This window comes from Oncorhynchus gorbuscha, linkage group LG17 (assembly GCF_021184085.1).
Source record: "Oncorhynchus gorbuscha isolate QuinsamMale2020 ecotype Even-year linkage group LG17, OgorEven_v1.0, whole genome shotgun sequence".
NCBI classification, from domain to species: domain Eukaryota; kingdom Metazoa; phylum Chordata; class Actinopteri; order Salmoniformes; family Salmonidae; genus Oncorhynchus; species Oncorhynchus gorbuscha.
Window position 1 is genome coordinate 36,066,598 of NC_060189.1, and position 19,509 is coordinate 36,086,106.

Here is a 19,509-nt window from a genome sequence, read left to right on the forward strand (position 1 = left end):
ACCAGCGAATAGCTAGAAGTCGCTAGCTTGGACATACCAGTAGCTTACAATTCAACCGAGAGCGTTGGAAGTGAAATGTTACAATTGACCCCATAGGCAGGGTTAAATCTAACAGGCTGAAGGGTTAAATGTAACATTGTCATCAATGGTAAAAATGAAGGGCAATTGAAAAATGTTATGATTTGAAACTGATATTTGGATGAAAATAAACAAAACTGACAGAAAGTTGACCAAATGTATATATTTTACATTAGCATTCAAAGGTATGAATTTGACTTTTTCTACAGTATAATCTTAAATTGTACTGGGAAACTTGATGTAAAGAAGTGAAATGTTATATTATATCATTCATTTGAGTGTAATTGGAGTCTTGTGAGAAAAAACAACAATAATTATTGTCATCAACTAGGCTGTATCAATCAAAAGACTTCTCCTTACTGATAAAATTATATGTAATGAGATATATGGCGAATTTCCGGAGATCAATCATTTGAAAAAGAGAGGCAGCCAGAATATTCACTTTAGGCCAAAACATATATATGTTTTAAGTAAATAAAACAAAACATATGCTTCAAACTGTATGAGTAGATTGCTTGACATAAATGGTAGCAGAAGGTGAATGTGGAACTTTTGTTGCACACATATATAGATGATGCTGCTTACCATGTTGTGCAAATAAACTGTTGGTGTGATCAAGGCATTATGCCTTGATCACAATGATAGTGTCATTGTGCAAAATAGTACTCAGCGTCATCTAGATGTGTGCAAGAAAAATTCAACATTCAACTTCTGATACCATTTCTGTCAAGCCGTCTATGCATACAGTTTGTCACATACATTTGATAAATCTAACACACCGACAGCAAAATTGCATTTTGGGACACCAGATGTACATTAATCTCCAATTAAATTCTGCGTTTGCCTCGCAGCATTGCGTTGCAGAGGCAGTTGCAGTGCTTTCAGTGAGGTGCATGAAGATGATTTATCGAACATATGAGTCAAACTGTATGAGTAGAAGCTTGACAGAAATGGTAGCAGAACGTGAATGTTGAACTTTTGTTGCACACATATCCAGATGGTGCTGCGTACTATTTTGCGCAATGACGCTGTCGGTGTGTTTGATTGGTAAGCGTAATGTGTTCACCACACAGAACGCACTGCAACTGCCTCTGCAACGCAATGCTGTAAGGAAAACGCAGCGTTCCATTGGAAATGAATGTCCTTCTGGTGTACCAAAATTCCCTCACTCTCGGTGTGATCGAGGCGTTCAGCTCGAAGCTGCCACAGGATGAGGAGAGGAGAGGGCGAGTTTAATCCATCAGATTCCAACCTAACTGCCATGATGGAGGACAACATTTAACGAGAACGCTATAATGTATCCATATAGTGCACTTTCGGCTTACTTGAAAATTAGGAATTTATATACGAGCTCGTCCGCGGGATTTCTTAATTGGAACATTTCTGGAACTTTCTTTTGAATATTGCCTGGCTGAAAGCAAACCCGTGCTGTGGACACACGCGACCTCTGACATCACGGATTTACGCAGCGCTTGTTGACGATCTGCGAGGCTGTGGGAGATCCTTCCCAGTCTGTGGTTGGTGAATCCGGTGTCCAAGAAGACCGCCTCTCTCCGCGTCTGTCCAGTGCGTTAAAGCGAGTAAGGCGTCTCAGAGAGGAGGTACCGGGATGAAAACGAAAAACGTTTTTTTTTTGCGATTTCGCTGAATTTTATAAGGGGATTACGGTTCTGTTGCCTGCCTGTTTGCCTGCCAATTTGGGTCACCTGCTTAGCTCCAAGGCGCTTTTATTAGGCTCCACATTCCTGCCCAGTGTTGAATTAATCTTTACCCTTCATGTCGCATTGGAATAATTTCATCTATCATGGATTTGATTTTCTTTTACAAAGTCAACGTTGAGGCTCGGTTAGACATCCTATAGATCCGGACACTGTAAGCTACCATCGAACTCACCCATATAGCGCAACATCAGGAGGGGAACATGGCCAAAAATGCCCCAGGCGGACCGTTGCGGGATGACTTAAGCAAGCTCTCCGGAGAGGAGCTCTCCAGGCTCGGCAAAGACGATCTGATCAGGAGGCTACGGAAAACGGATAACGAGAAAATGTACTTAATGGTGGAGCACGGGAACATGATGAAAGATGTGAACCGGAGACTACAGGTCCATCTCCATGAGATCCGCAGTCTCAAAGAGATCAACCAGAAGCTTCAGGATGATAACCACGAACTCCGGGAGCTCTGCTGTTTCCTGGACGACGACCGACAGAAGGGCAAGAAGCTGTCACGCGAGTGGCAACGCTTCGGCCGCTACACCGCCGGATCGATGTGGAAGGATGTCGGGGTGTACCATCAGAAGCTGAAGGATCTGGAAGCCAACCAGGACTCTGTGATGCGGGAGAACCTGGAACTGAAAGAGATCATTCTGATGCTGGATGAGGAGAGGAACGGAGCCGGGTCACGGAGCTCCATAGATTCCCAGTCCAGCCTGACCAACCTGAACGGGGGCACGGGAACCGTTAGGGACGTCGGGGACGGGAGCAGTACCTCCAGCACCGGCAGCGCCGGTAGTCCTGACCACCACCACAACCACGTACACAAGCCAAACGAGGGAAAAATAGCATCCCTGCGGAGGTCTATGGACGACCTATCGCTGGCGTCACACATCCACCTGCGCATTCCAAATGGACTGAATGGTGAGTGCATAGAATAATGACTGTACACATAGAATCCTATGAATTCTAGGATATCTGTGGGTGATTCTATCTACAGAGTGCCACAATATCCCCAATGTTCCCCTTAATATTGATGATGATCAAATCAAATCAAATCAAATCAAATTTTATTTGTCACATACACATGGTTAGCAGATGTTAATGCGAGTGTAGCGAAATGCTTGTGCTTCTAGTTCCGACAATGCAGTGATAACCAACAAGTAATCTAACTAACAATTTCAAAACTACTGTCTTATACACAGTGTAAGGGGATAAGGAACATGTACATAAGGATATATGAATGAGTGATGGTACAGAGCAGCATACAGTAGATGGTATCGAGTACAGTATATACATATGAGATGAGTGTGTAGACAAAGTAAACAAAGTGGCATAGTTAAAGTGGCTAGTGATACATGTGTTACATAAGGATGCAGTCGATGATGTAGAGTACAGTATATACATATGCATATGAGATGAATAATGTAGGGTAAGTAACATTATATAAGGTAGCATTGTTTAAAGTGGCTAGTGATATATTTACATCATTTCCCATCAATTCCCATTATTAAAATGGCTGGAGTTGGGTCAGTGTCAATGACAGTGTGTTGGCAGCAGCCACTCAATGTTAGTGGTGGCTGTTTAACAGTCTGATGGCCTTGAGATAGAAGCTGTTTTTCAGTCTCTCGGTCCCAGCTTTGATGCACCTGTACTGACCTCGCCTTCTGGATGATAGCGGGGTGAACAGGCAGTGGTTCGGGTGGTTGATGTCCTTGATGATCTTTATGGCCTTCCTGTAACAACGGGTGGTGTAGGTGTCCTGGAGGGCAGGTAGTTTGCCCCCGGTGATGCGTTGTGCAGTCCTCACTACCCTCTGGAGAGCCTTACGGTTGAGGATCTTCATTTGACAGGCTACATCTTTAGTTTGTTATAGGCCTAACATGCATAAATGGTTGAGATGATATATTTGTTGAATGTATAGCCTGCATATGAAACATGAGTCATTAGGAATCTACCCTAGCTGGGTGTGTGAGTAGAGAAAGTGAATGAGAGTTTAATATGCCTATAGCCTAGAACACAAGTTACTTGGAGGTGTGAATTGAAGCCCTATCCAAAAACGATACACTAGGGCTACTTTTGACCAGAGCCTTGTAGTGTACTATATAGGGATTTGGGAATATAATTGTACCACCCCACTTGTCATACTGATGCCCTTCCCTCACACCTGTCTGACATCAGTGTTCCAGTGACATGATAATAGCAGTCCTTTCAGAAAGGAGTCAGGCCAGGGACACGCCCAGGCCATGTTTGACCTTCTGGCCTGAGATTCAAAAACCTGAAAAGTCTTGAAAACAATGTTCCTCCCCGCCTTTGATTGCGCTCAGCATTTCGATCTAATCTCGTCAGGCACCTACAACCAAATTTTGCTATGTGTCCTCTGTCACAAGACACTCATGTGCAGTGCAACCTAATGTAAAATGTGTAAGATGCTTATTTGTCTGTTCATTGTCAGCTAGTATACTATACTTAAACATCTCCTTGAAAAGTTAACTAGGCCTGCCTGTCATGCCCTGTTACATAGTAATAACACTGGTCAGACCGGGTCCAGAGGAATTTCACAGTGCTGTTAGTGATGAGTGGTAGATAAGGGATGTAAAAGTATGTGGATGTGGGTAATTCCGGTGAATTTCCTCATCCTCACACCTTTCCACACATCCTGTCCACGAAGGTACTTCAAGGAAAATGCTTGACAAGATTTGATGGAAGGCAGTCATGATTAGTAGAGAGAGGAAATAAAAATGGGTATTAATTGAGGTTCCTTTTTCATTTTACTCACTCAAAGAAGTTAAAGATGAATTCCGGGATCTTAAGCACTTACAAATTCATTATATATTGTATTCTTTGGAATTCATAACATATCCGAATTGCACAAAATATATATATATATATAAACATTGCAGGACTTAACATATCACAATCACGTAGTACACAATTGTTGAGGACCCGTTTTGGCTTGTAAGCACTACTTTCAAAACTACTGGCTGAAATTATATAAAAGCTCTGGAGCTTTAACTTTAATAGTTGCAGCTAGTATTCACAAGAGTGTTTGAGAATGTGTTGAACGTGATGGATGTTGATGGATGTTGGTGATGGTGGTTCAGGTTCAGGAACCTCTGCAGAGTTGGTTTAGAGGTGTCAGTACATTATTGACTGACAAGACTGAAAGTAGACTGAGAATAGACGGATACTTCAGTCAGTGGACACACACACACACACACACACACACACACACACACACACACACACACACACACACACACACACACACACACACACACACACACACACACACACACACACACACACACACACACACACACACACACACACACACACACACACGCACACACACACCTCGCTAAACGGCTCGAGGGGATGTTTGTAGGGAAACCATTAAACACATGGTCACGGTGTGAAATGCCAGCACAGCAGTTCTCCTGTACTGTGGGTTACCAGATACACACACACTGCTGTCTCTCTTTTTCAGTCTGGAGGACCCTACACGGGTGGCAGGGTAGCCTAGTGGTTAGAGCGTTGGACTAGTAACCGGAAGGTTGCGAGTTCAAACCCCCGAGCTGACAAGGTACAAATCTGTCGTTCTGCCCCTGAACAGGCAGTTAACCCACTGTTCCTAGGCCATCATTGAAAATAAGAATTTGTTCTTAACTGACTTGCCTGGTTAAATAAAGGTAAAATAAAAAAAATAAAAAAACACACTGGAGAGGCGATAAGCAGAAGACACAAACTTTGAACACGCGTGCTAGCTAAGTAGTGAGTGGGTACCAGGAAACATACAATAAAACACTAATGCCTGCAATATATCATACATATTTGAAGAAGGTAGTTTCATAATGAAACGGGTAGTTACACTGAAGCTACACTTCATAGTGGACTTTGTTGATTGTTTTTGTCAATTGACTTTTGTGGTTAAGGGGTCACGTGAGGGTGTTACTGAGAGGAGTCACAGATGGTGTCACAAACGTATCCATCAGGGACACAGCCATGGTGTTTGGTTCCTCGAGACTAAGATGGCCACCGTCATGTTGACAGTGTTGATGGTGACAGTGTTGACGGTAAACGGTCCTTGTCCTGGACAGATGGCGTCTCTAATTACCTCAACTCTGTGCTGTGTCCCAAACGGCGCCCTATTCCCTTTATAGTGCACTACTTTTGACCAGGATCCATAAGGCTCTGATCAAATGTAATGCACTATATGGAGAATAAGGTGCCACTTGGGACGCACTCTAACTAACGCCCTCCTCACAGCGAGCAGCAGGGCAAGGGCAACATGGTGCTAAGTCGCCTCAGTAAGTCACCTTGTTCAAATCAATACAGAACCCACTGACTGAGCTCTGCAAACGGTCCATCTGCTGACATTTTAAGTATGTATGAGGCCAGGCCTCATAGCAGTCAAACTGTGTTCAACTTTTAAACAAGGCCTGTTTAACTTTTACACAAGGCCTGTTTAACTTCATAGACATCTAGCTCTTTGTTGAAGAGTTGAAATGACCCAGTCTACTAATGGATCCTTCCTATCAACCAGATAAACTCTTTATCTTATCTTAGATATACACTTAACACTATCCCCTCACCTTCCACTCCCTCGTCTTAAACTACCTCTATCCTATCTGTCCAATAGTCCTACTCCCTCGTCTTAAACTACCTCTATCCTATCTGTCCAATAGTCCTACTCCCTCGTCTTAAACTACCTCTATCCTATCTGTCCAATAGTCCTACTCCCGAGTCCCTCCAACCCCCCTTTTCAGCAGATGATAAACTCATATGCTACAGTGAGGACAGTTGGCTGGATAATGCATCACATCAATACAGCTACAGTACAGACGATACTGAAGCAGTGTGCCCTTATGTGTGGCTCTTTTGTCCATACGGTTAAGGCTAATCAATGTGTCGCGTCCCAAATAGCACCCTATTCCCTACACAGTGCACTACTTTTGCCCAGAGCTCAAGTTGTCCAAAATGGCAACCTGTTCCCATCGAGAATAGGGTGCCATTTGGGACGCATCCAATGTGTGAAATGGCTGGTGGTCGCCGTGACAAAGCAATTGTTAGTGTGGGCATACAGCCCTGTTTGGGGCCTTTGCTATTGAATACTTTGATGGACAAACTGTATTGATCATAGTGTCACTGTTGCGTGAATAATAATGTGGCCTGGTGTTGGCACAAGCTGCTCAGCTCCTGGCTGGCTGGTGAATTCTGATTGGTTCATTGTCACAGTGTCACAGAGCCAAAACCTATTTGGTATGGTTCAGCACTGGCTTGTCCTACCTGTCAAAAATGTATAGACATTAATTAACATTTAATGTTCAACTAAGCTATTTACCTAGTTATTATTGCGTTATTACATGGTTAGATGTTAATGAACCATATCATAACTTGTAATAACCTAATTGTTTTCTCTTTCTCTGCTGGTCAAGAGTCAGCCAGTCCTTCCCACTCATATGCTGTTGACCTTCTATCCCGACCAAGGCTGATGCCTCACCTCCAGCATTCTCTCTCTGTGATGCAGAGGTCCTTGTGGGATTGCCTGTGGCTGTCAATCAAAGAGTTATAGCCTGTTTATTGGTTCCCTGTGATCTCTGGCCTATTAAATCAGCCGCTGAGGCTGAGGGGAAGGAGGTGCTACTGTGTCGCTGTCAGTTTCACCCGCTGCTTTTATTTACTAGCCGGACCATGTGGGAGGGCTGTTTCAGTTGCAGTTTTAGCCTCTCGTGTGTGTGTGTGTGTGTGTGTGTGTGTGTGTGTGTGTGTGTGTGTGTGTGTGTGTGTGTGTGTGTGTGTGTGTGTGTGTGTGTGTGTGTGTGTGTGTGTGTGTGTGTGTGTGTGCGTGGGGGTATATGTAAGATGAGAGAGCCCACTTGTTGAGAATAGTCCTGACTATAAATTCCCCAGATTAATTCCACCGCTGCATCAGAGGTAAAGGCCTGGGAAACGGACGCTTTCTCACAGCTGTGTGTGTCATCTTAAAGTGGCAGCCGGTCCTCTTCTAGTTGTGTATGTGTCTGTGATATACTGTACATCCCACTTATCTGGCACGCCGTTTGTGTTTGTGTGTGTGCCTATGTGTGAGTTCATCATATAGGTGTGGCAGGCAGCCTAGTGGTTAGAGCTTTGGGCCAGTAACCGAAAGGTTGCTAGTTTGAATCCCTGAGCTGGCAAGGTACAAGTCTGTCGTTCTGCTGCTGAAAAAGGCAGTTAACCCACTGTTCCTAGGCTGTCATTGAAAATAAGAATTTGTTCTTAACTGACTTACCTAGTGAAATAAAGGTCTCTGGGCAGATGCCGAAAACAGTGAAGCTGATCGGTCGAGGGAGGAGTACGTCTTTTTGTATATGACAAGGAAATATTCTTATGTTTATTGTCAAATTTGTTGCACCTTTAATTCATGCACCTTTTCTCAGAAAAAAAATATATTTCAACACTGTCTGCTCAGGCAAATTTGCTAACTGAATAAACTTGGAACCAATCAGAACTCCTGTAGATACCCCTTGTGATGAAGGCAGCCAATGGCCTGCTTCTAAGATGTAAAAATAGCCTCTGATCTGCTGTCAGTGTGTTAAGATGAAATAATGCTTTCTCCCAAAGACTGAAATAAGATTATATATACAAAGTATGTGGACACCCCTTCAAATTAGTGGCTTCGGCTATTTCAGCCACACCCATTGCTGACAGGTGTATAAAATTGAGCACACAACCATGCAATCTCCAAAGACAAAAATTGGTAGTAGAATGACCTTACTGAAGAGCTCAGTGAATTTCAATGTGGCACCGTCATAGGATGCCACCTTTCCAACAAGTCCATTTGTCAAATTTCTACACTGCTAGAGCTGCCCCAGTCAACTGTAAGTGCTGTTATTATGAAGTGAAAACGTCTAGGAGCAACAACGGCTCAGCCGCGCAGTGGAAGGTCATACAAGCTCAGAGAACGGGACCTCCGAGTGCTAAAGTGGGTACCGCATAAAAATGAGCTGTCCTCGGTTGCAACACTAATAACTGTTAGTCGGGAGCTTCATGAAATGGTTTCCATGGCCGAGCAGCCGCACACAATCCTAAGAACACCATGCGCAATGCCAAGTGTCGGCTGGAGTGGTGTAAAGCTCACCGCCATTGGACTCTGGAGCAGTGGAAATGCGTTCTCTGGAGTGATGAATCACGCTTCACGATCTGGCAGTCCAACGGACAAATCTGATTTTGGCGGATGCCAGGAGAACGCTATCTGCCCCAATGCATAGTGCCAACTGTAAAGTTTGGTGGAGGAGGAATAATGGTCTGGGGCTGTTTTTCATGTTTTGGGCTAGGCCCTTTTGTTCCAGTGAAGGGAAATATTAACGCTACAGCATACAATGACATTCTAGACGATTCTGTGCTTGCAAGGACTTTTCCTGTTTCAGCATGACAATGCCCCCGTGCACAAAGTGAGGTCATTACAGAAATAGTTTGTTGAGATCGGCGTGGAAGAACTAGACTGGCCTACACAGAGCCCTGACCACAACCCCTTCGAACACCTTTGGGATGATTGAAACGCCGACTGCAAGCCAGGCCTAATCGCCTAACATCAGTGCCAGACCTCACTAGGTCCCCGCAGCAATGTTCCAACATCTAGTGGAAAGCCTTCCCAGAAGAGTGGAGACTGTTATAGCAGCAAAGGGGGGGTCCAACTCCATTTTAATGTGTTACAGTTTGCTGTTTACAGTTGACTAGCCTAGCCAGCCAGCTAATACTGTAAATGTCATTGTGCCTGCTCATGAAGCTAGTGTTTCATGAGCCATCGCTCTGTCAGTGAATTACATTTTGAATCATGTTTTGGCATGATTGTCTCATTACAAGTAGCTTGCTGCAGGCTTAAAGAAACATTTGATCATATAATTTGCATAGAACACCCCAAAAAAGCATGTCGATAAAAAGCTGTGTGTCATGTATGCTAGAACGGAGGTATAAAAGCGACAAGAGACATATGCATATTAGCCAATACCAGATGAGATCTCAAATAGCAGCTTCTCAATATCATGGTGGGCATGTATAATGTTGGATGCATTGGAATATAAAGGTATGGAGAATGATAAAGAGCCTGTACGGTTATAGAACAAGCAATTGGTAAATTAATGTTTGGGTTTCAAATACTAAATATTCAGTGAGTTTGAGTATGCATATTTAGATGGTTTAAATGATTCATTTTCATAAAATTGAACTATGGTCCTGTGTCTATACAGATCCACACTGCTCAGTGTTAAATGAACACGCCGCTTAGTGTAAAGCCTTATTTTTGTGTTTCCCAGAGTGCTTTGCCTTTCTGGTGAATTGTAGAGGTACCACCCTTGACTGTAGTTGTTAGTGACAGATATATGGTTGCAGTCTTTTTTTTGTCCTTTGGCCTTCCCCAAGTGAGATACTAAACAAATTGCTTTCATTCAAATGTAATTATTCAACACAATACAATTATTTAATCGGGCCTTATTTTGAGATCCTAGGTTTACCTGCAAGTCACATTATGCTGTCTTAAAACGTGTTGTGTAATTCGTATTGGGATCGAGCCAGAGTTGGCTAGCCAACATTTCAAATGTTTATTCACTCACAATTTGTATTCAGAATGACTGCCTGACAGGGAAATTTAAAATAGGAGTTTACCAAAACCATCTAAAGGGGAACAACCATTTCAGTGGTAATAAGTCCAAGTGTCACGCCTTGGTCATTGTATTTTGTGTTTTTGTTATATGTTTGGGTAGGCCAGGGTGTGACATGGGTTTATATGTTGTTTTCATATTGGGGTTTGTAGTATTTGGGATCGCGGCTAATTAGGGGTGTTGTATAGGCTTGGCTGCCTGAGGCGATTCTCAATCAGAGTCAGGTGATCCTCGTTGTCTCTGATCGGGAACCGTATTTAGGGAGCCATAGTTTCGCTTTGTATTTCGTGGGTGTTTGTTCCTGTCTTTGTGTAGTTTTCACCAGATAGGCTGTAATAAGTTTTTCGTTCCGTTCTGTTGTTTTTGTATTTAGTATTCAGTTATTTCATGTACCGCGCTTCTTTCATTCAAGTCATGAGTAACCTACACGCTGCATTTCGGTCCGACTCTCTTCTTTCAACAGACGAACGCCGTTACACCAAGTAACAAATTTAATTAGTTTAGAAGAATCCGTTTCTATATGTGAGTAGCATAAGATGAATTAATCAATGAATGTACATGTAAAAACAGAGATATTAAACAAACAAGAAAAACAAATCAACCTGAAATAGATTATGCAGGGAAATAGTGATGGGCGTGGTTTAGGTTTAACACTGGTTACTAACACCAACACTGGGGTTCTTTTGCACCAATCTATGTTCATTTAACACTTACAGAGTTCATTTAACACCCAAATCAACACTAGAAATGTCACATTGAAAAATCAACACGAGCTAACACTGGCATGTTTTCCATAATGTACGTTTCATGCAAATACATTCGAACAAAGAACACCGTCACAAATAGTGTTTCACCATTTAATGGGTATGGAAACAGATAGCAAAGATGTCTCAGGCAGTATTTGAAGTATCTAAATCTAGTGTAACCTACCAATCAATGTATTTCAAGTGCCGTGGAGGGCACAAGCTTACAATGTTACAGTCCAGAAAGGAGAGCTTTACCATCGATGCCAAAAGCCCGGGCCTCCGATGGAGACGATACAACTATCATCAACGAATGCTTCAGTATTCTGTCTAGGAGCATTTGTGTGCCCAGGCCCCGTAGGCGTATCGAAAGGATCCCACCCTGGTCACCAATGTAGCTGACCGATGTAGAGAGAAAACAAATGCCTTAGCAGAATGCAATCTAAAGCTTGTGTGGTCCAGATATGAGAACTCCACCATGTATGGCCAACGCCTGGGCTCCTGATGGGGACAATGTAATTATCACCACTGCATGTTACAAGAGTCAATTCATCGGTTTGCCACCTGTTAAACTGATTCTACATTGAATTTAGTCTTCAACATAGTTGGAGTTCTTCAACTCTAAAATGCATGAGACTGTCAGATAAAACCCACAAAGAAAACAGCCAAAATGCGGTCTTAATGTCTGAATAGTGACGGCAGGGCTAGTTCAAACTGCAGTAGGATGGTTCTCCTGAATGAATCAGCCCATGCTTGGTGAATAGCACTTGGTTGATCTCTGGGAGCAGGACACAGGACAGCCGACTAGATCATGTGAGACAAAAGTGAGAGACAAGAATGAATACAATAAATCCTCACAGCAAAATAATGGAGTTTGTGAGCTGGATTATGTGGCATTTCGTCAGCATGAATGAAATTAGTGGGTCCTACTGTAACGGGTGTCGTCGTCTGAAGAGGAGGAATCGGACCAAAGCGCGGCGGGGTAAGTGTTCATGACTTTTTATTTAAACTGAACACTATAACAAAATAACAAAGAGAATTAACAAAACCGAAACAGTCCTGTCAGGTGCAGAAAACACTAAACAGAAAATAACTACCCACAAAACAGGAGGGAAAACGCTACCCAAGTATGGTTCCCAATCAGAGGCAACGATAGTCAGCCGTCCCTGATTAAAAACCATACCCGGCCAAAACAAAGAAATGCAAAACATAGAAAAAGGAACATAGAATGCCCACCCAAATCACACCCTGACCAAACCAAAATAGAGACATAAAAAGCTCTCTAAGGTCAGGGCGTGACACCTACCTCGATGAATATATTAGCTATACACTACCTGTCCTATATATTTTTGTAGTTTTAAATTATGACTTTGAATAAACTGCTATCTAAAAACGCTCCTTGTCCTGGAAAGACATGCTAGCTAACGATAAAGCTATCTGCTCATGCTAGCTAGTAACACATCAACTTGTTGTAACTAGCTAGCTAACTAGAAGCTAGCTACACTACTAAGGTTGCTGCGTTCTAAGTTGGGAGTCGTTTTACAGCTTGCATTGATGGTATCACGTTAATATAACTAAATAGTTAGATGACAAAAAAATAAATAATACTTGACCTAATAGCAGATTGTCAGACGGAGATCTCTCTCTCTCTCTCTCTCGAGCTGTCTCCAGCTATCTACTACCTTAGATACGGATAACGTGATTGGCAGACGGAGATATCTCTCTTTCTCTCGAGCTGTCTCCAGCTATCTACTACCTTAGATACGGATAACGTGATTGGCAGACGGAGATATCTCTCTTTCTCTCGAGCTGTCTCCAGCTATCTACTACCTTAGATACGGATAACGTGAATGGCAGACGGAGATATCTCTCTTTCTCTCTGTCTCCAGCTATCTACTACCTGTCTCCAGCTATCTACTACCTTAGATACGGATAACGTGATTGGCAGACGGAGATATCTCTCTTTCTCTCGAGCTGTCTCCAGTTATCTACTACCTTAGATACGGATAACGTGATTGGCAGACGTGATCAGCAGAGATAGTACACAAGTTGTGTTTTCCTGTCCAGCTAGCGGATATAAAAGTATGTTTTCTGCAAAAAAAATGGCAAGAATTTACATTTCCAACAAACAGAAATGTGTTCAGAATTAATAAATATACACAATATGTAAAAACCAGCTCCTTCCTTGACAGTGATCGATCATCTCGAGAACTAAAGCAGATAGCTTGCTACGGCCCACCACCTATTATTTACAATCTACTGTACATGCCCAAGGTGCTAGTCAATCAGCAAGGACACCGTTTCTATGTTTATTTAAGTGTATTACTGGACTAAAAGCTTACTGTAGTTCTCATGTGAGACTGAACAAGGTTCTTCCTGAAAAGGGTTCTTTCTCCCACCATCTTGCACTCTTTTGTTGCCTCAACAGTGTGGGAATTTCACTTCATCCACTTTTTTTGTTGTTCTATTGATGCTATACGGTATATACACCCTTATTTTAGATCCTTTAAGAATGCCCATCAGGAAGGGGTGCGGTCCAACTAATGGATAACTGAATAACTGTGTACTTCACACTGCTTTGAGGTGATTAGACAGTCTAAATCTGCGGTGCAAAGCTGTGCGCTCTGTGGTACGGCTCTGTGTGTGTTTGGTTGTACCCTGTCTCGGGCCTTGGCTCACTCCCTGTATGATGACAGTGTTTGATCAGGTAGTGTAGAGCCGGGATCGGGGGCTGTGTGTGGCGCTGTGTGTGTAGTTCTGTGGATGGGGCTGTGGAGGTCTTTGTTCAGCCGTCTCTGTTGTGTTCAGCTCCTGTGTCCTGCTTCCCAGCTGCCCTCCTCCTCCTCCACCACCACCCCACCACCACCCCCAAACTTTGATCAATGGGTCTTTCTTTCACTCGCTCACTCACTTATTTACTGTAATTTATTCTCTCTCTCTCCTCTCGCTCTTCCCCTGTTGCGCTTCTTCTCACTCCCTGTCAGGCTCTCACTCCCGCTCTCTCACTCCCTGTCAGGCTCTCACTCCCGCTCTCTCACTCCCTGTCAGGCTCTCACTCCCGCTCTCTCACTCTCTGTCAGGCTCTCACTCCCGCTCTCTCACTCCCTGTCAGGCTCTCACTCCCGCTCTCTCACTCCCACTCTCTCACTCCCGCTCTCTCACCCCCTCTCTTTCTCTTTTACTTTTCCTCACTCCTCCTGTTGCACTTGTTCTCACTCTCCGTCCAAACCCTGAACCCCTTTTCTCTGCCTGTTGCACTCAGTGCCCTACCCCTTCTCCCCCCCACCCTTACTTTGGTTCCCACAGCCTGGACGCTGCTGAATTGTAGAGAGATCGAGAGGGAGGGAGAGAGGCAGAGAGAGAGGCAGAGATAGAGAGGCAGAGATAGAGAGGCAGAGAGAGAGAGGCAGAGAGAGAGAGAGAGAGAGAGAGAGAGAGAGAGAGAGAGAGAGAGAGAGAGAGAGAGAGAGAGAGAGAGAGAGAGAGAGAGAGAACAAAAGGCCTGACTGAGAGGGGCTTGGATGTAACTCAGGCCTGAGTGGTGACTGTCTCTCTCTGGCTGGCTGGGATGGAGAAGGAGAGGGATTAATCCATGGCACCTCAAATCCTTTCTCATACATAATGTGTTTGACCAAGGCCTGGGTTGAACTATCAATACTGTAAATACTGTAGTCCTAGTGTATGTTTTCTTGTGAAACATGGCACTGTTAATCCTGTCAATCCTTTAGAATAAACCATTTTTGGATTTCTATGAAACATATGTGGATGGATGTCTATTTATGGGCCTCATCTACAGTAGAAGTATTGATCCTAAATCAGATTTTGTTGTCCAGCCAAATGATAATCATCATGATGTTGATTTGTGATCCTCTATAAGAACATGGTGAACATGGTCACGCTGATTAACATGGCATGCGGTTACGTGTGCGTGTGCGCAGAACTTACATACAGTATGTGTGGATTGATCTAACACATATTTATTTCTGTACATGTCATTACTGGTTTTGAACAGAATTATAGATTTTTTGAATTTGAGGGTGTTTTTCTCAGGACTCACTTAGCCCACCTTAGCACTTAGCACCGTAAATAACTTGAAACCCACAGCGATTAGGCTTAGTGGGAAAGTCAATACACATCCAGACCCAGCAATAAAATTAAAAGCTTTTCAAATCTGTCACACTATCCACCCAGCCAGCCTAGTGTAAAAAGTGCTATAACAGCAGCGGCCCTCTTTGATGTGTGTGTGTGTGTGTGTTTATGTGCACACTGCAGGCCCAAGGTGTGTCTGTTATTGTTTTACGACAGTCCAATTTCTTGTAAGTCATTGTGGAATGAATCCTCAGTTACAGGCATTGTCACGTTCTGACCTTAGTTATTTTGTTATGTCTTTGTTTTGGTATGGTCAGTGCATGAGTTGGGTGGGTTTGTCTATGTTCCGTTTTCTATGTTGTGTTTTTGAGTTTGGCCTGGTATGGTTCTCAATCAGAGGCAGGTGTCGTTAGTTGTCTCTGATTGAGAATCATACTTAGGTAGCCTTTTCCCACTTGTGTTTCGTGGGTGTTTATTTTCTGTGTCTGTGTGTTCCACACAGAACTGTTTCGGTTAGTTATGTCACGTGTCGTTTATTGTTTTGTTTCAGTGTTCGCTTGTTTTAATAAAAAGCATGAACACGTACCACGCTGCGCATTGTTCCTCCGATCCTTACCACTCCTCCTCGTCGAAGAAATAAACATTTCAAACAGGGGAATATTCCAGAAAAAAGGTGGCTAGGAATGAGAACATTCAGACCTCCCAGCCAGCCAACCCTAGGGATGGATGGTGCTCAATCTGCCATCCCATTTGGGGTCGTATTGGAGTTTGGGTCCTATTTCAACTTTCAGATGATGTTTCAGCCCCCACTTCCCATGGCTAGAGAGAAGGAGAGAAAGGGAGTCGAGTTGCCCTGTGCCGAGTTGCCCTGCCCGGTCAGCCCTGTGTATGGGATTTCCTGGATTCCCCAGCAGCGGTAGAGAGAGAGGTCCAGGTCTCCAGCCCGCAGACCAGTTCATCCCTGTTTACGAGGGGTTAGGGCACACTTAGAGGGGTTAGAAAGAGCATCTCCAGACAAGCTCTTTTCTAACATGCCATTAAAACAGATGACTATTATAGAGGCAGAGGATCTGGTAACTGTTAGCTTGGCTTAGCTCCTCAGCCTTTTGACTGGTGCAGGACTTGGGGTCTTCGGGCTGAATCTTTATTTAAGAACCATGAACATAACTGACATTTTCATTCAAATCTCCTGTTGACATCAATGTATTATTTCCACACAAAAGGTATGAGCACAGATCTCAAATGAGTATGAAGCCTTTAGAGTGTTTGTTGGTCATGTTGCTCATTCCTGGTTGTTGGGATCCTTTAAGATCCCATGAGATCTAGAGGAGGCATTGTCTGCGTCCCAAACGGCACCCTATTCCCTATATAGTGCTCCGGCTCTGGTCAAAAGTACTGCGCTATATAGGGAATAGGGTGTAATTTGGGATGCCCACATTGAATCCCTTGTCCCTCTTTCAGGAAGCCATATATCTCGTGTGACCATGTAATCCCCACGCCTCAGTGAAAGAATGGCCTACTGGGATAATTTATGCCCCAATACTCACCAGGTCATCCGTACCCAGGCCACAGCTATGTCTGTCTGTGTTGTATAATACACCATGTCACTACCTGTTTAGTCATGCGTTTTTGGGTCAAGTAACATGAAACTGCGACGGAGATCAAAGCTAATCCAGCTGCCAAACATCTATGGGACGTTCTGGAACCAACGGAACAAACCAAAAGCAGATGTTGTTTTCCCAGAATTCTGATTCCGTAATAAATTAATCAGAACTGCTGAGGTTGTGAGCTGGTTTCCCTGAATGTAGCAATGTGGGTACACAGTTCTATATCTACAGGTACAGTATGTGTGTCCTAGGTGTCCATAATTGCTGCTATGTGCACGCGAAGAAGATGATGGAGAGAAACATTAAAACATGACCTTTCTTTCATTGTAACACACCGTAGACCAGGAGACCCTCACACGCTCTAGTTGAAGAGACACACAGTGAAGAGCAGGAGTCAACCAACCTTGTTTTATTGTGCACATAAAACTGAGTCCGAGGTTCTCAGAGCTCCAGCTGACTCCCTGCTGTTCAGACCTCGCCGTATAAAGAACACAATAATCTATCTGTCTATCACGTATACTCCCTCTCCGGCCTCTAGGTCATCAGGCGGCTGATTATCCCGCACACCTGTCACCATCGTCAAGCGCACCAGCGCCTCATGACACTCATCTGGACTCCATCACCTCCTTGATTATCTTCCCAATATGTGTCGTTCCCCTTGGTTCTTTCCTCAGGTGTTATTGACTCTGCTTTCATGTCGGTGCATTTTGTTTCGTGGTTATTGTTTATTTGATATATTAAATCACTCACTCCCTGAACTTGCTCCCCGACTCTCAGCGCACTCGTTACACTGTCTGTTTTCACTCCCTCCACACACATACAGAGTGGGCCATCCCAAATGTCACTTTCTTCCCTATATAGTGCACTGCTTTTGACCAGAGCCATATGGGCCCTGGTCAAAAATAGTGCACCATAAAGGGACTAGGGCGCCTTTTGGGTTGCAGAAACAGCCTGGCTGGTCTAGTGTTGACTGCTACAACAGTCTGTAATTAACCTGTCCATTCCCAGCTCAGACAGCCACTAACAATAGACTGGAGACTGCAACCTTGTGAACACTTGTCGAGGGAGAAATACACATCTCAGATAGTTATAGAGTTTTCTTGGAGAGTTTTGTAAACAATTGAAAGACACAACGTCCAGAACCTAGATGGGGAGTTTGTCTCCACATGTCCATTTGTCAACATATATTTACTATATAAGACTATCTGAATAAAAGTTGCATTTGGTTTATTTTCAGTGTGGTAATTGAAGTGTGATAAGCCTGTTATTTGGCTGTCCGGTCCAAATACAGTTTGTTATTCCACAGACAAAGCGGGGTAATTTGTTTACATTGAGGACGGCTGTGTGTTTGTTAACGGAGGAGCTTGGGTTTCCTGTCCCAGTGAATGGATGGATGAATGGATGGATGAATGGATCAGTTTTAGTTCTACTCCCCTGAGATTCTACTTCTTGTTTATGTGAACGAACTGCCTCTTGGCCCTGTGCATGTATGCATGTGTTATTGTTACCGCTAGCATGGTTAGTGCTCGGTCTGCTTCGAATGATTTATAGCCCATGGAGAGAAGCGAAAGCGCTTGTCTCTGTTGTTGTGATAATGACACTGCATAAGGAAGACCTTTGTTGGTATGTATGAGCCAATGAAAGACAGGTTAAGAATGTTTACCCTCTGAAGGGAGAGTAACCTCTTTGATTTAAACCATGCAGATTGAGGAAACAAGGTGCATATTGACTGATTGATTGTAGAGGGCCACTCTATGGTTTTCCCTTGGCCAGTAATTGGACACACACACACACACACACACACACACACACACACACACACACACACACACACACACACACACACACACACACACACACACACACACACACACACACACACACACACACACACACACACACACACACACACACACACACACACACACACACACACACACACACACACACACACACACACACACACACTGGTCTCAGCCCACAGTGTCTGCATGTGGAAGGTCTGGGTTGGACAGATGGACATGGAGTGAGAGCCAAGGGGAGGCTGGAGGCTTGGGTTGCAGATTACTGGTGTGTTTTTGACTTTAATTGGCGTCTTGTGGACCCAGACCAGACACTGAGACTTGGGCAGGCTCAGTGAGACAGTGATAGATCATCAGGATCTGGATTCATAAAGTGTCTCAGAATAGGATTGTTGATCAAGGATCAGAGAAAAGCGACTTGGCTGTGATAATTTCCTTCAATGTGAGACTTACCGAGACGTGCAAATGGCAGAAAGGATCAGGAACCCCCCTAACTCTATTTCCTCAAACTCCTCCTACTGTCTCTCTCTCACCACGATCCATGATTCGATGCAGTAACGCTAAGGGCTTGTTAGGGTTATGGTCATCACTTACAGTCTTATTGACAGAACAGGACCTGATCAGCTTGTAATGTAGCTAGTTGGTCGGAACCACTTCCCTCTCTATCTTATCTATCTAGAGACAAGGAGAGAAAGGTCCTAGCTGTGTGTGTGTGTGTGTGTGTCTCTGCATGTGTGCGCGTGCGTTTGTGTGTGTGCATCGCCGGAGACCATTCCAGAGGAACTCTTCCTTTACTGAGCTAAACAACATTTGGTTTTGAAAGACTTTTATAATGGAGT

The 19,509-nt window shown here is 43.8% G+C and overlaps 1 protein-coding gene across 2 annotated transcripts in view; it reads left to right on the forward strand.

The window, feature by feature from the left end:
• The first annotated feature begins 1,270 nt into the window (after window positions 1-1,270).
• ccdc85ca (coiled-coil domain containing 85C, a) overlaps window positions 1,271-19,509 on the forward strand; it is a 71,096-nt gene continuing 52,857 nt past the window's right edge. The window contains exon 1 of one of the 2 annotated variants that reach the window (XM_046307679.1): window positions 1,271-2,711. In XM_046307679.1, the coding sequence (XP_046163635.1) occupies window positions 2,000-2,711 (712 nt within the window). In that variant the 5' untranslated portion in view covers window positions 1,271-1,999. The remainder of the gene's footprint in view (window positions 2,712-19,509) is intronic. The other variant, XM_046307678.1, reaches the window with a different exon arrangement.